The 15,723-nt window shown below is 37.3% G+C and overlaps 1 protein-coding gene across 15 annotated transcripts in view; it reads right to left on the bottom strand.

The window, feature by feature from the left end:
- Positions 1–15,723, bottom strand: part of LOC121728767 (probable phospholipid-transporting ATPase IA) — a 116,190-nt gene that overhangs the window by 64,642 nt on the left and 35,825 nt on the right. Inside the window, exon 1 of one of the 15 annotated variants that reach the window (XM_042117023.1) lies at positions 17–192. The exons of the other annotated variants lie outside the window; for them this stretch is intronic. Coding sequence (XP_041972957.1) covers positions 17–50 — 34 coding nt within the window. The 5' untranslated portion in view covers positions 51–192. Of the gene's footprint in view, positions 1–16; positions 193–15,723 lie in introns of those variants that run through there. 15 annotated transcript variants of the gene reach the window in all.

Here is a 15,723-nt window from a genome sequence, read left to right as displayed (position 1 = left end):
ACTCCACTATACTCACCGAGCGGTATGAACGTCAGTCGCGCGCAATGCATGGCGCGGCGCACATAGTGGCTCCTGCACCTGGTATTTTATATGGCGGTGAAGTAGTAGTCGATGACGTGCACCACGTAGAACAGCAGGCAGGTGCCGATATACATCATGATCAGGATTTGGACCAGCATGGTCTCTTCGCGGCTCGGAACTGACTGAGGGAAGCCGTACGTTCGGCGCGGAACGCAAGCAAAACGTCCCTTACGCAATAGTTAATTGAGTAAAGGACACTTCTATGGACTCTTGGTATCGAAATCTAAGACTTATGCCTTATGTCGATGCGTCGCTACGAATTTGTAATAATTAGATTAGTTGCAATCCCAAATTTCGAACTAGCGAAGCCAATCTAAATATCTATACTATATATAATATTATAATTCTGCAGAGTTTGTTAGTTAGTTTGTTTGTTTGTTTGAACGCGCTAATCTCAGGAACTACTGGTCCGATTTGCAAAATTCTTTCAGTGTTAGATAGCCCATTTATCGAGAAAGGCTATAGGCTATATTTTATCACGCTAAGACTAATAGAAACGAAGAAATAGTGGAAAATGTGGAAAAAACGGGGGAAATTATATGGAAGGGCTTATTTGAACGCCTAATCTCAGGAACTACTGGTCCGATTTAAAAAAATCTTTCATTGTTAGATAGCCCATTTGTTAAGAAAGGTTATAGATTATATTTTATCACGCTAAGACTAATAACAGCGAAGAAATAGAACAAGGTGTGGAAAAAACGGGGGGAAATTATTTGAAAGGGCTTATTTGAACGCGCTAATCTCAGGAACTACTGGTCCGATTTGAAAAATTCTTTCAGTGTTAGATAGCCTATTTATTGAGGAAGGCCATAGGTTATATTTTATTATTCTACAGCTAATAGGAGGGAAGAAATAGAGGAAAATGTGGAAAAAACGGGGGAAATTATATGAAATCTTAAGATTGTTAAGAACTACTGGAGCAATTTTATAGAAGCCAAGCATTTTTTTTATATTTTAAGAATAGACCACGGTAAGGGACATAGGCTATTTTTTGCGGAAAAATGTACGGTCGCGTGAAATTTCTAAATTACGCAAGCGAAGCCGCGCGGAACATCTATATATAATAAAATCGTAGGAAAGTCAATGCTGTACATTGAATATTTTTGTACAATAAATAATACTTGGGACGTGATCTACTATACTAACGCGGACGAAGTCGCGGGCAACAGCTAGTTATAATATAATGCATCATGTTACTATAGGTCTACCAGAATCTAATGGCAAATTTTGACGGCAGATTTTCAAAAAATATCCTTGATCATTGGATAATTTTTTATATATTTGCATGTTTCACACACAAAATCAACAGCTATGAGGAAAAAAAAGCATCAAAATGTTTTATTCCAATTACCCCGGTATTGCTAGATTTTTATTTTCTCACTTTTTGCCATCAGATTCTGGTAGACCTATAATTTCACCGTTTACGATATAACGAAAACTTAAAATAATGATAAGTAGTTAGATAAAATAATGCAGGTTATGCAGGAATGTTAGGCGAATTAGAAATATTGAGGTCAAAACTGCCGTGGTATAACAAAAATGCCGTTAAGTGACATTTGGTCGATTTCAGGTTTTGACTGTACAATATGAATAAGAAAAAAATTCTCTATCGACCTATATAAACGGTTTTTTGATAAGTTGAATAGAATGTGACTAACGAGTCTTAACGGCATTATAGCTTAGCATTTAGTACATTTATATTTTTACTCAAAGAAAGCTACGAGCCAGTAACGGCATTTATAAAGAAAAATAAAACATATTTTAAATTAAATATTAGATTTAAGTGTCGCTATCTCACAATAATACGCTATAATGCCGTTAAATAATCTCGCCCGGTGAGATCCTAGTTCCGCGGTCAGGGGTCAGGGGTGAAATCAGTGCGTCGCAGGCGCTTACCGAATGCGCTTACGTAATTAAGAATTAAAATTCACTATTTAAAAAAACAACTTGCAATACACAAAAAAAACTCCTAATAATAATAATAAACTAAGTTGAACAATACCTACTACAATAAAAAAAGAATCACTAAAATCGGACTATTGTGGTTCCGGAGATATGCGTGCACAAACATAAAAACATAAATACATACATACATACATACGTACAAGGGTACATACATACATACACTTGAAATTTGGCACATTTGTTCAGAAGCTGTCATAGATTGATATAATATTATACAAAAACTGGGCAGTTCTGGAAATATTACATACATGTACGCGTCGAATTGATAACCTTCTTTTTTTGAAGTCGGTTAAAAATATAATTTTATGTTAAAAATAACATTTGACTCGATTTTGTAGTTTCATTAAGTTTTATTTTATTTAGTTGTGCTGTTTTTATTTGAGACACAAAGACTTAAAAAAGGCCGTCTTAAGAGCATGCAATAATTATAATATTATTATGTAGAAATGTTATCGTGCCTCTTACCCACCTAATTAATGTGATATTTGTATTAAGTAAAGAGCTAAACGTCCATACAAATTAGTTGTAAGTATAATCCCACCAAAACATTAAATGTAAAAAGGAGCCAAGCAAAATATTGCATCGTAAAAAGTTTTCAGATCACATTCAAGCCAAGCCTTCAATTTATTTTGTAATTTAAATCAACATTAAGTGAATTTATCAATAGTTTTCTTTATTTTATAATTATTATAGTGGCTCGGCAATGAGCACAAGATAGATTTGGGGTAGTTCATACTTACACAAACGACAAGCGTAAAGTGTTTTTTAGTATGTAATGACGCATGTGGACGATGGTACCCAATAAATCCAATCAGTCGCTGATTATTTCTCTAGTAACACGGCAGAAAAGTAACTCTTTCAGCTCTGCTAGGTTTATAGTCTATGAAATGGACACACACCCTTAAGTATTAGATTGTCTTTGTTTTGTTACACCCTTTACATAAAATATTTAGTACTTACCTAATGCTTTCAAAATTTTGAATGTAAAGTACTGTTCATATTATACTTACCTATACAGAATGTATCAAAACTAAGTGATAATTACTTTAGGTTGTGTATAAGAGCAACTTTTTTTTAAACTTTTATATGGGCAAATTCATGACGCTAGGGCGATTGCCCGCTGCTATAATTGCGTTCACAGTGAACTCTATAAAACAACCAGACATATTATACACACCCTAAAGTGTTATCATGTCTTAGTTTTGTTACACCCTGTATACATCTATAATAATCTATATATCAACCTGTAGATAATATTGATTAAAGCTATAAATATCAGTAACAAAATCTATTGTAAAGAAAGTCTATGTTTACGAACCTCACACTTGTCAGTTGTCACTCACACCGAGCCATACCCGCTTTTTCCTAAAATATACAGGCGTACAAAATGACAACTCCTAACATAACATTACTAATCGCTTTGTTGGACTTTCGTAAAATTGAACAAAAACAATGTTTATGTTATTCATATTTACTCTCTGTGTTAACGCTGCTCGTCGGTATGGCAACGTAACTTTAAACAAGGGTTTCAAACCTCGAGACGCCTCGTGTTTCGAATCCCGGAGTTCCTTCTCCTCCGGACTTTCGTAAAATTGAACAAAAACAATGTTAATGTTATTCATATTTACTCTCTGTGTTAACGCTGCTCGTCGGTATGGCAACGTAACTTTAAACAAGGGTTTCAAACACAGTATAGCAATATTACATATAGGGACTAATATTGCTATACTGTGGTTTCAAACCTCGGGACGCCTCGTGTTTCGAATCCCGGAGTTCCTACACAACACACGAGATTGTTTGGCATAATATTTTGCTTTGATTATTTTTACTACAAATTAAAGTTTAAGGTCTCGAAGTAAACATTTTGCGCGACTCTATTAGCTCTCCTGGAACTTAGCAATTGTCGGGAATTTCCAAACCCTATTCCTAACAGTTGTTTACGTGGTAGCTATGCTTCGGCACGAATGGGTCGGCTCGACCGGAGAAATACCACGTTCACAGAAAACCGGCGTGAAACAGCGCTTGCGCTGCGTTTCGCGGAGTGAGTGAGTTTACCGAAGGCCCAATCCCCTTCCCTATTCCCTTCCCCACCCTTCCCTATTCCCTTCCTTACCCTCCCCTATTCCCTTTTAAAAGGCCGGCAACGTACCTGCAGCTCTTCTGATGTTGCGAGTGTCCATGGGCGATGGAAGTTGCTTTCCATCAGGTGACCCGTTTGCTCGTTTGCCCCCTTATTTCATTAAAAAAATTGTAGCGCCTAGCGGAGAATGCGGATCCCTAATATTATGAGAGAACAAAGCTCAAAGCTTTGTTCTCTCCATATTCTTATGATTTATGTTTATTGTATTTCCATTTCTCCCGTTTGTTTCTACTCGAATCACGCATAATATATTTTATTATTGAATTTAATTTGGTATCTCCTGCTTTTTAGGTCGAGAACTATTAAGTAGTAATTTAAATTATTAACCTCACAGGTCGTGGGTTCGATTCTATACATAGATTCGGAAAGATCCTTTTTCCAAGTTTGGCTAGGACAAGGCTGACTGATGGTCACATGACATATTATAATGGGCTAACAAAAAAAAAAGATCAATGCACCGAAACGTTTAAAAATCAGTTCTGATTTTTCGCCAGTCGTGCCGGTCATATCCGTCTCACTGTTATGACATTAAATGAAGAAGGAGCTATCTCTCGTGCACTGCACACATACTTAGGAAAAACAAATCACCATTGCTGAAACCGGTGTGGGATGCATTTATTTTATATAGGCGTCGATCGTCGTGTCAAGGGCGGATCCAGATTTTTCCGCGTAGGGCACACGGGGAGGGAGGGATCGATCAACAGAAAACACTTACTGGTTATCACTTCGAGGTTGGTAGTGGGCGTGAGGTCGAGGGTGTTGGCGCTGGTGGCGGCGGAGAACCGGTGCAACGGCAGCTCCACGGAGTCCGGGGACCCCCCCGGCCACGCCATCACCTCACTTTGTCACCAGACTCTCGTCACTTGCCATCACTTTTGTACACGACACCATTTACACTTTATTTTGTAGCTTCTTTACGTTTAAAAATGCTTATAAAATGTGTGTTAAGGTTTTTGCACCTACATATTATTAAGAGCTCACCTGACTCTAAAAATCAAACATCGTCCTTCTCTCTTCACACTCACGCCCGTATTTCATATGCCAGGTGAAAAAGGACGGCGCGGAATCATCGCCGAGTTAGTTTTACTTGAATAAAAGACGAATTAAAATGATTATGAAAAAAGTGTTTTGAGCAAATTTAGGTTTTATCAATACCTTTTTAGATATTAAAAATATTAAAGAAAAGACAGCAAACTTCGAAGATCCAAGCAAAAATGTGTCTAAAACAAGGTTTTTTTTAAAAAAAGAAACTATCGAGCATTTTTTGAGTAATCGTGTTTTCGTCTTGAGCAAGTTACTTGTGTCAAAAAATCAGTTTTCTAGACCTTACAGATTTTGAGATCTAGGTTAAAGTATGTAGTCAAGTTAGGGTCATATGGGCTCTTAAGACTGCAGACAATATACAGTAATTAAATATTATGTACCAGTAGTTACAATTATACTATATCCCGATTCCCGACTATTACCTGTTTACTTGATTGAAATGTGCTAGCAAAGCTCTTTCACTTATTACCCCACACGAATTACGATAGATTTATTTTACCTCTTTACTTTAGGTCGTCATGTGGCCTATAACCAGCGAAGGGATTTGAGATGGTTCCAATGACAACTCATTTGTCTAGTGACAACTACATAGTTTGGACGTTATGAGGGAACCATCCTTAAGATCTACATACCTACTACATACAACATAATATTATAATATTATACAGGTCAAAATCATTACCCTCTTTTTGACTTCACCGTAGTAAATACGAAAAATCTTTTGATGTAAGTAAGTAGCATATTTTGTAATTTGTTTCCGATAAAATTAGCGTTCTTTAGAAAGGTAGTTATTAGGATATTATTATTATTATTTATTTACCAAAACTGAAACATTATTGTAACTTGAAACAAAACTGAACTGAACAAGTAAAAAAAATATGTTATATTGAATACAACCATGTTTCTAAGAATATTGTAAGTCTTTAGTCTTATAAAAAGCTTTTATATTCGGTTTCGATTAAATAAATTACTCAGAAATGGAGAAGAGACTAGCGGCACGCCCCGGCTTTGCACATATTAGGTGCTTATTGTGACATGACGATAATGGTTGGACATATAACATATTGTGATTTTTTGTAGATATTGATAATTATATGTTTTTAATATTGTAGATACGTCTTTTGTTCTATCATCAATAGTTTCCGCAGGGCATGCGGCGACAGACGTGGGATTTTTTACACCTTGTGTTAAGTAGGTTAGTTGTATTTTAGTAAGGACCCCCAATATTTTCTAGCAATAAATATAGCCTACGTTACTCAATGTAATGATGTTGAATGTAGCTTTCCAATGGTGAAATAAATTTTGAAATCGGCACAGTAGTTTTTGAATTTATTCTTTCATAATAGTAATAATAATAATAATAATGCATAATTCATAATAGTAGTGCATAGATGAAAACCTTGCAGTTCAAAAATACGTTTTTTTAAATTATAATAAGCGTACAGAGACTATATGGCATCCTCGGAAAAACCATCTCCTATATAGAAAATGAAACTGACGGCCGAGATTAGTTTTTATAATTATGTCTCGGCTTAATTAGATACTAACCGTCAGTGGCTTAATCAAATCGCTTTAGTAAATAACTTTTAAAAGGTAATTTTACATTTTTAACTACTTAATATAACTATTTGAACTGTGTGTGAAGCTTGCTAAAATTGAATGTGGGCACGACTTTCATGCAATCTATTTTTAAATGCTAGAATTTAATTGTTTTTTTATGAAATAAGGGAACAAACGAGCTAACGGGTCACGATGGAAAGCAACTTCCGTCGCCCATGGACACACGCAACATCAGAAGAGCTGCAGGTGCGTTGCCGGCCTTTTAAGAGAGAATAGGATTACAGGGTGGGGGGGGGGGAAGGGAATAGGGAAGGGAAGAGAGGGAATTGGGCCTCCGGTAACCTCATTCACTGTTTTCTGTGAGCCCGTGGTATTTCTCCGGTCGAGCCGGCCCATTCGTGCCGAAGCATGGCTCTACCACGTAAAATATTGTGCAAGGCAATAATCTAGCCCTCTATATTAGTGGTAATTTGAAAGTGTTTCCTCATAGAAACAGGAGGCACAACGCACAACGCACAACGCACATCGTCTTCGTTGACAACTCAACCCATTTCCCTGGTTGCCATTGCCCTTCATAGTTCATACTTATCGCGGCCACTTCACGGATTTTACTAAATTATTAGTATACTCTATGGTCACAGCACATAATATCCACTAGAAAAGAGATCGCACCGCCAAGCACCAAGCATATTAAAAAACAAGCTAACAAAATTGGTGAATTATTGTGATAGAGAGTTTTACGGTCGTTCCCAATATTTGATCTATCTCTGGTTTTGCCCTACTAGAGATAGGAATAGCTCAGATTAGACATAAAATTATGTCAATTGTGAGCTATTCCTATTTCTAGTAGGGCAAAATCAGAGATAAATCAAATATTGGGAACGGCCGTTAGCCGACTTCCGAAAAGGGGATATACTATTCGAGGTTTTTTCGTTTGTTTCACAATTACTGTGTAAGTTGATTTTTAAAATTATTTTTTTGTAAACACAGGCTTCTATGAGGTAGGCGACAAACTTATACCGACTTTAAATTCTCCCAATCCATTATTCTAGTGATTAGTGATCATCATCATCTTATCAGCCTATAGTCGTCCACTGCTGGACATAGGCCTCTCTCAATGAACGCCAAGATGACCGATCTCCTGCTACTCGCATCCAACATGGGCCTGCAACTAAGCGGAGATCGTCGTCCGTTGTACGTCGCCAGGTCCAGTTGGTGGTAGCGAATCATATTTATAATCTAGTGACCAGTGATCACTAGATTATAAATATGTAAACCGGTCATTAACAATTACTAACACTTTGATTATTTTCAAGCCGTTGGTTATCACTTTACAATTCACACACACCACAGACCACAACTAACTTTAACATAGACTGACACGTGGGCCACACCGAATTATTTTAACGAAATTTGAAAAATATATTTTTGTAAGTTACTCGGGCTAGACCCTATAGGCCCTGGACTATACGGCCTAGCGCAGATACAGCAGCCGGTTCCGGCGCCCGCGCACTATCTGTGAAGTTGTTATTCGATATCCGTGAGAGTTGTTACTGATAAGGAATTCCTTAACCGAGCTGATAGGCGTACCTATTTGTTAGATAAACAGATAGCTGAGTTAATAAAGTTTTATAGAGCATTTACACTACACGTCAGTACGTTGCGGTATTTCCTTTGACCCGATTTGCTGTACTAAAAGTTTATTGTAGTGTTAAAATGAGCACCTCCGTGTCCTAAGCCCTAAGGGTTAAACGAGGCAGTGACTATAAATATGGACCGTCCAAGCTTTGATCTGATTTGATTAAAAATTTTAAGTCAATAGTTTGCCTATTCAAATTAACTTTACCTATTATAATTATTTTCCTAATGAAACTTTCGGTTGGTAAAAATGCCACGATGTCGTTTCGCTCGTGTTCGCTAAGCCTGCGGGGCTAAAATGAATTGTCAAAACTGTCAAACTGACAAATGTCAAATCAGTACAACAATACAGAAACGAATTGCAAGCAGAGTAGCATTTTGCGATTTTAGAAAAATGAATCATATAATGATGATTGATTCTGATTCTTCAAAGCGACCATTTTAGCCCTGCCGCGCTGGTGTAATTATCTTTATTTACCCCATTTTTAAAGCAAAGGCTGGTAGCCGAGTGAAATCAGGGAGCGGGCGCGGCCAGGGAGTGCCTGACAGAGGTGACATCATACGAGCTAGTGGCGACCACACGACTGGGACATGACGGATAGTCTCGGACATAACAACGTTAATTACAAAATGAATACGTGAGTGTCACGTTTTTCATAGTATGTTTATGATTATGCGAAATAGCAACAGTAATTACATTACCGGTGGTAGGCATCATGTAGGACTTTCTGAAAACATTTATTTTAAATTTATTCAGAAATAAAACAATTTTGATTTTGATTTTGATTTTGATTACTATTGTAAAAGAATAAACTAAAGCAATAGCAACACGCAGACATTTAATATATTTTAATTATGAGTTCCGAATAATTATGTGTGTAGCTAACCGCGAACTCTTGTGTTGTAGGGGTTTTGTTTTGTTCTACTGTTTGTAAGTTACAAAGGAACATAGGTCAGAGAACAGAGATAATAATTAGTTTCCATATGTACGAGGTATATTGAGGCAAACAGTGTCTACCCTCAAACTATCGGGATGTTTGGTGGGAATAATAGAAAATATAAGAAGCTGTAGGTGGTGACAGTTTGCAAATATTACAAAAATAAAATAAACAAAAAACAGCTATCTTATCGCAGGTAAGTATCAAAAGTCACAGTAATGTAAATCACGTAGAACTACATCATATTATTATTAGTTTTCAGCCGTGAGAGACGTGGGACGTCAACATCTGTATGATATCGTAACTCTTAATCATAATAATAATAATACTCCCCACACCGGTTTCGGTGACGGTGGTCAGTTTCATTGAAACCAGGTCAGGTACGCAGGAGTAATTTTATAGTGCCCAAGCGTGTGCGCAGTACACAAGAGCACTATCTATTCCTTCACTCTCATAACCCAGTGAGACGGAAGACCGACACGACTGACAAGAGTTTAGGCGCAGGACCGACTTTTTACATATTATGCCCATCCGACGCATGGATCATCTTATTTGTCAGATAATCAGGTGATCACCCTCCTAACCAAACTTGGAAATAACAAGTTTCCAACGCGGGAATCGAACCTACGACCTCCGAGTCGAGAGCCACGCTCTCAACCACTAGACCACGCTTTGACTTTATCATAATAAATAAGTAAGGTGTGAGCAATCATATTACCATATATTACGAATATTGGGCCATACTAAGGCTTTTTATAATGTTGTGAATTGTGATACATTTGTAGAAGTTAGAACAGTAGATAGTATATTATGAACTTACGCTTAAAAAATAATATACAGTATATTCATCAAAATAAAATATTAATAATAAAATGAATTGGGCGTAGATTTTATCGTGTGAATTGGATGGACGTTAAATAAAGTAGAAAGCCTTTAATCAGACATAATAACAAAGTAGTAAGTACTCCATTCTAATATTAATAACTATGGAACCTTAAAAATGCGAAAGTAATGACTCCGGTCTGTCCAATACCACCTGCTTAGATAAACCATCAAAACGATTTTTTGAAAAGATTTGAAATATTCGTGGAAGTCCAGGCCATTTAGCCGAAACTTTTTCGTTTTCACTTCGATATAGAATCGCCGATCAAAATGTATGGAATTGACATAAGACGAGTAGAACGTCAACGTCATATTAACGAACGCTTATGTCAATTCCATACATTTTCATCGGCGATTCTATAACGAAGCGAAAACGAAAAGATTTTGACTCCTGGGAAGATTTACTACAGGAGGTAAGTTGAATATGAAGTTGACGGAGTCATCATATTTTTTATATTATTATAATTATCATTTTAACGGGTCATTCTAATCCTTGATTACAGGTCACTTCTATACTTATACATCCGGTCAAGGCTGTCTATTAGTACAAAGGCATATCCCACGAGTCACAAAAAAACGTGGTAACCCTACAGTGATGGATTTAAAAATGCCTGCCGGACATCGCAGCCGGTGGCCGGATTTGGCGGAGGGTATCCGGCACGAAGGTCGGATCATTCGTCACCACACAATGGCGCATCGCACGCACTCTTTGTGGATTCTTGATTAAATTGCTTTATGGATTGTGTATATTGAATAAAAGTATTTTTAGCAGTTTTCCGGGGGAATTACTCTGCATGAAGTCCGAACTATTAGCAAATTGGTTTTATCAAGGCAATTCATTAAAGTATCCGAACTTAATACGACCTTCGCCTAGCTTATAATAGAATAAGACATCGGGGTGGTTTTCTCTTTTTAGGGTACCCAAAGGGTGAAAGCGGGACCCTATTAATAAGACTTCGTTATCTATCCGTCTGTATGTCTGTCTGTGTGTCGCCAGACTGTATATCATAAACGGCTATAGCTAGACTTCTGAAAATTTCACAGATTGTGTGTTTTTGGTGCCGCTATAACAACAAATACTAAAAACAAAATAATTTTAGTATTCAAGGGGAGCCCTCTTAAATATTAATATTATTTTGATTTTTAATAATTAATAATAATATTTAAATAAAATAAAAAATTAAGAGGGGCTCTCATACAAAAAACACAATTTCTGACCTATTTTTGCTCTGTAACGGTACGGAACCCTTTGTGCGCGAGTCTAACTCGCACTTGACCGATTTTTTTCTTCTCTAATAGTTCTTAACATTAAAATATTTTCTAAAATTCTAATTTCTACGATTGACATAAAATATGATTTATTCTTTAATATCATCAGTTCGGTGAAGGTCTCTCTCGATTTTTAAAATATGTTTTAAATAATTAGAAAATTATTAGTTTGTCCTGGATCTTTTAGCAAGCCCGTTTACAATATCCTTAATTTAAAATAATATAATTTTGTTTCATTCCATTATCAGCGCGGCCAAGGGCTACTTAAGTTCAAATCTCAGACCATTATTATAGTACTAGCTGTTGCCCGCAACTTCGTCCGCGTGGACTTCAGTTTATAGCGCGCGATGTCAACAAACTTGGTTTTATGCCAAATTTGAAAGCTTATTTAGCCCTCCAATTACACAACTTTACCCATAAACTATAATCATCATTGATAGGTTTAAGCTTACGTGACGGAATATAAAGTACTGAGTTATTTAATAACGTCGAATTAAAATAACAATCGAAAAAAATCGCAACTTGTAAGTAAGTTGATACCACGTCTTATAGAAAGATTATTGAGCAAGCGTCAGCGCGATGTAAGAGACGCACGGCGCCATCTATTATTAACTTTTGGAACTAACTTAATTTGAACAAATTTAAGCATTTTCACCCCCTAATACCCTTTTTTCCAGTAAAAAAGTAGCCTATTTACCTATTTACTTTCGCATTTATAATATTATATAGTATAGATTTTATTAATTTTCGTTTGTAATTCATAATTTATACAGACATTGAATTTCTAACGAATAAATATTCATAGAAGTTTACGGTTAATAATGGAAGACAATTATTATTTGACGGACTAATTATTTTGTATGACGGACAGATACTTCTAGCTGTGTCCCGCGGTTTTTAAGTGAAATCATGAAAAGTACCAATAAGAGAATACTGAAATGATGTATGGTGAAATGTTCGTGATGATGATTGTGATCATCACAAACATTGTGAATTTATTCTTGCTTGCACATTAATACTTTCCAATTTTAAAACAACGCTTAAACCTCCAATCTTGTATATCTATGAGTCAGGACGTGGTCAGATGTATCTCAGCATTTTTGAGACCATGATGTATCTTATGTATAGTCTGTCAAAAAGTGAAGAAATTAAAATCCTGAGTGAATTACGCGGCTAGGCAAGAAGGCATACTATGCGACCGGCGCGGCGGCGCGCCGCGTTCGCCATCAAAGAAACACCGCGTGGGTACCACATCCAAGCGTAGGGTAAATAATTATTTAACTTTAAGCTACATTTATATATAAAACTCAAAGGTGACTGACTGACTGATTGACATAGTGATCTATCAACGCACAGCCCAAACCACTAGACGGATCGGGCTGAAATTTGGCATGCAGGTAGATGTTATGACGTAGGCATCCGCTAAGAAAGGATTTTGATAAATTCCAACCCCAAGGGATTCAAATAGGGTATATAATAATACTTCTTAACGCGAGCGAAGCCGCGGGCAAAAGCTCGTAACCTATATACATCAAAAGTAAAATTTTAAAAATTCTTTCACAATCACCTCCTTCCTTTCTGGAAATCGGTTAAACTTGTAGCATATATTGTGTTAGTCCAGAATGGCAGCTAATTCTCCTTGTTTTTTCGAATCTGTCCAAATCGCTCCAGCCGTTTGACGATTGACGCGGACGTTATCGCTGAACTTTCACTGAATAACTTTTTATGTGATCATTGAATATTTGAGTGCGGCCCCAAGATAAAAACGACAATTTGGGGTTCTGATTAAGTCAAATCTGAACGCGAGAAAATTATTATCTGCGATTTATCACGAAGGAAATATAATGTAGACAGGGTTTAAAGATTGTTTATTAAGTATCCAAGTATATTTGTAAATTTAAACAATGTGTATTAAATAATATGAAACTGCCATTAAAACACAGTGGCCACTTTAAATTAAAATTGAATAATGATAATAATTGAAAACTATTTCACATTCAATTATTTTAAGACTAAACATAAAGATGAATGATGAGAAAATCAGAGTAATTGGGGTTATCGAGTGTTGATTTGCCACTAGAGGTGCTAGTGTAGCTCCAGATCCACAATTTTTTTTTATGAAATAAGGGGGCAAACGAGCAAACGGGTCACCTGAATGAAAGCAACTTCCGTCGCCCATGGACACTCGCAGCATCAGAAGAGCTGCAGGTGCGTTGCCGGCCTTTTAAGAGGCAATAGGGTAATAGGGGAGGGTAGGGATGGGAAGGGAATTGGGGAGGGTAGGGAAGGGAATAGGGTAGGGGATTGGGCCTCCGGTAAACTCACTCTCTCGGCGAAACACAGCGCTAGCGCTGTTTCACGCCGGTTTTCTTGCATGGCTCTCCCACGTCTCCCACAATTTCCACTGGTTTTAGATCTCTTCACAAACTTATATAAACCCTCTTTTTTAGGTTAAAAATAAACTCGAAAAGTGGGTGCCTCGTGATTTGACGGATATGTAGAGCAGCACGTTTTTAAGCCTGCCTAGCATTATAATGGCCCAAGCTCAGGGCTGCCAGACTAATAATTTGTCATTTAATAAAAGCGGATAGTTTTTCTGTATAGAGGTAAGAACGACCAGTGATTCTGGAGGTTGGGTTTTGGTTTCTATAGGAGGTATTTATGTTTAATTCTTAATTTCTTATACTTTGAGGGTATCTAGCAAGGTAAAGCAATTGTCATGGTGTCAGCTTGTGGAAGACGAGATTCCTAAAAATAACTATTACGAAGAAAAAAGAATGAAACTTTAACGAAAATAAGTTATATATTTACCACTTGATACCTTCTAAAGTTCTCGCGACAAAAATTACATGGTTGCTGATCGTTTTAAGCTAGGGCTTATAAGTATAATAATTTTCTGTACGTGTCCGCTGTAGGCAGCGGACACGTACAGAAAATTATTATACTACTTTATAATGGCGAAGGTTCTTCAGCCCTAGGCTCTTGCTCTATTAAGTGGGTACAGAAATAAAGACATTTCTGAGAGAATTGCGACGTATGACGGAAAACGGGCCCTATTGATAATAGCTAACGAACAACGCAACTAAATGGCCGATTCATGTTAATTAGTGTACCTACATGTGATTAATGTTATTAAAAAAATACGTGTGGCATTCGGGGACCGCCGCGGTAAAGCTATTACATAGCAATAGCTAGTCTATACGCATACGTCTAGTCGCACGCACACAAATACCGTGCCGAAGTCTGCCGAACTGAAACGACGTTAGGCGATGCGTAAGGTTGATTGTCGTTACGGAATTTTTGATTTGGTTGCCGGCCGCCGCGCTTTATACTTGCGATAAAAGCTATGCAACATATCTATATATATAAAACTCAAAGGTGACTGACTGATTGACATAGTGATCTATCAACGCACAGCCCAAACCACTGGACGGATCGGGCGGCAATTCTACCCCCAAAAGCTCGTATATAATAATACTTCTTAACGCGAGCGAAGCCGCGGGTAAAAACTCTTTAAAAATATAAGTCGACTTCTAAAGCGAACATCGAAATAAATAAAATTGTATTGTATTACAAATATAAAATTGTATGAGCCAAAGCACTATCGAGTATGGACACAGAGCTCCCGGTTGCCTGGTAGCGCCGTCAACAGGAAGCGGTGAAATGGCCCTAAAAGAAACAAAATGCTGTTCAAATTAAATATAATTGGGGTTTATTTAATCTACGACTTAGCCCGGGCGTGCACTAGCGACCAGGCCGCGGCGGCCATCAAAAGTATGGTGTGGCCGCTGATCGCGTTGCGGCCAGGTGCACGTCGTCTATGGCGGTTTCATACTAAGGTATCTATCTCGATGGCCGCCGCGCCTGGCCGCCGCGGCTTGGCCGCTAGTGCGCGCCCGGCTTTAAAAGTTGCTCAAAAAAGCTTAAATTAGAAAGCTTCGTTAGTTTCGTAGGCCCGTCTACGTCGGGTGTAGCACTCCGTAGCTGCGCGTAGCCGCGCTACGGAGTTTGCCCTGCGGCTGACTGACGCTTTATTTTGTCTGTTTGCCTTTGTCTTGTGTCAGTGAATAATAGATGCTTAAGTGAAAATAGGGCTATTTGTATTTCTTTTTAGTATTCGCTGCAAACTGTACCCTATTTTTATTGAAAAACTATTAACTAAATCCCGTCGAAACTAATTTTCGTTGGTAGTTTTTATGCATTATA

This window comes from Aricia agestis, chromosome 7 (genome assembly GCF_905147365.1).
Source record: "Aricia agestis chromosome 7, ilAriAges1.1, whole genome shotgun sequence".
Classification (NCBI taxonomy): domain Eukaryota; kingdom Metazoa; phylum Arthropoda; class Insecta; order Lepidoptera; family Lycaenidae; genus Aricia; species Aricia agestis.
This window is presented reverse-complemented; position numbering and strand designations above follow the sequence as displayed.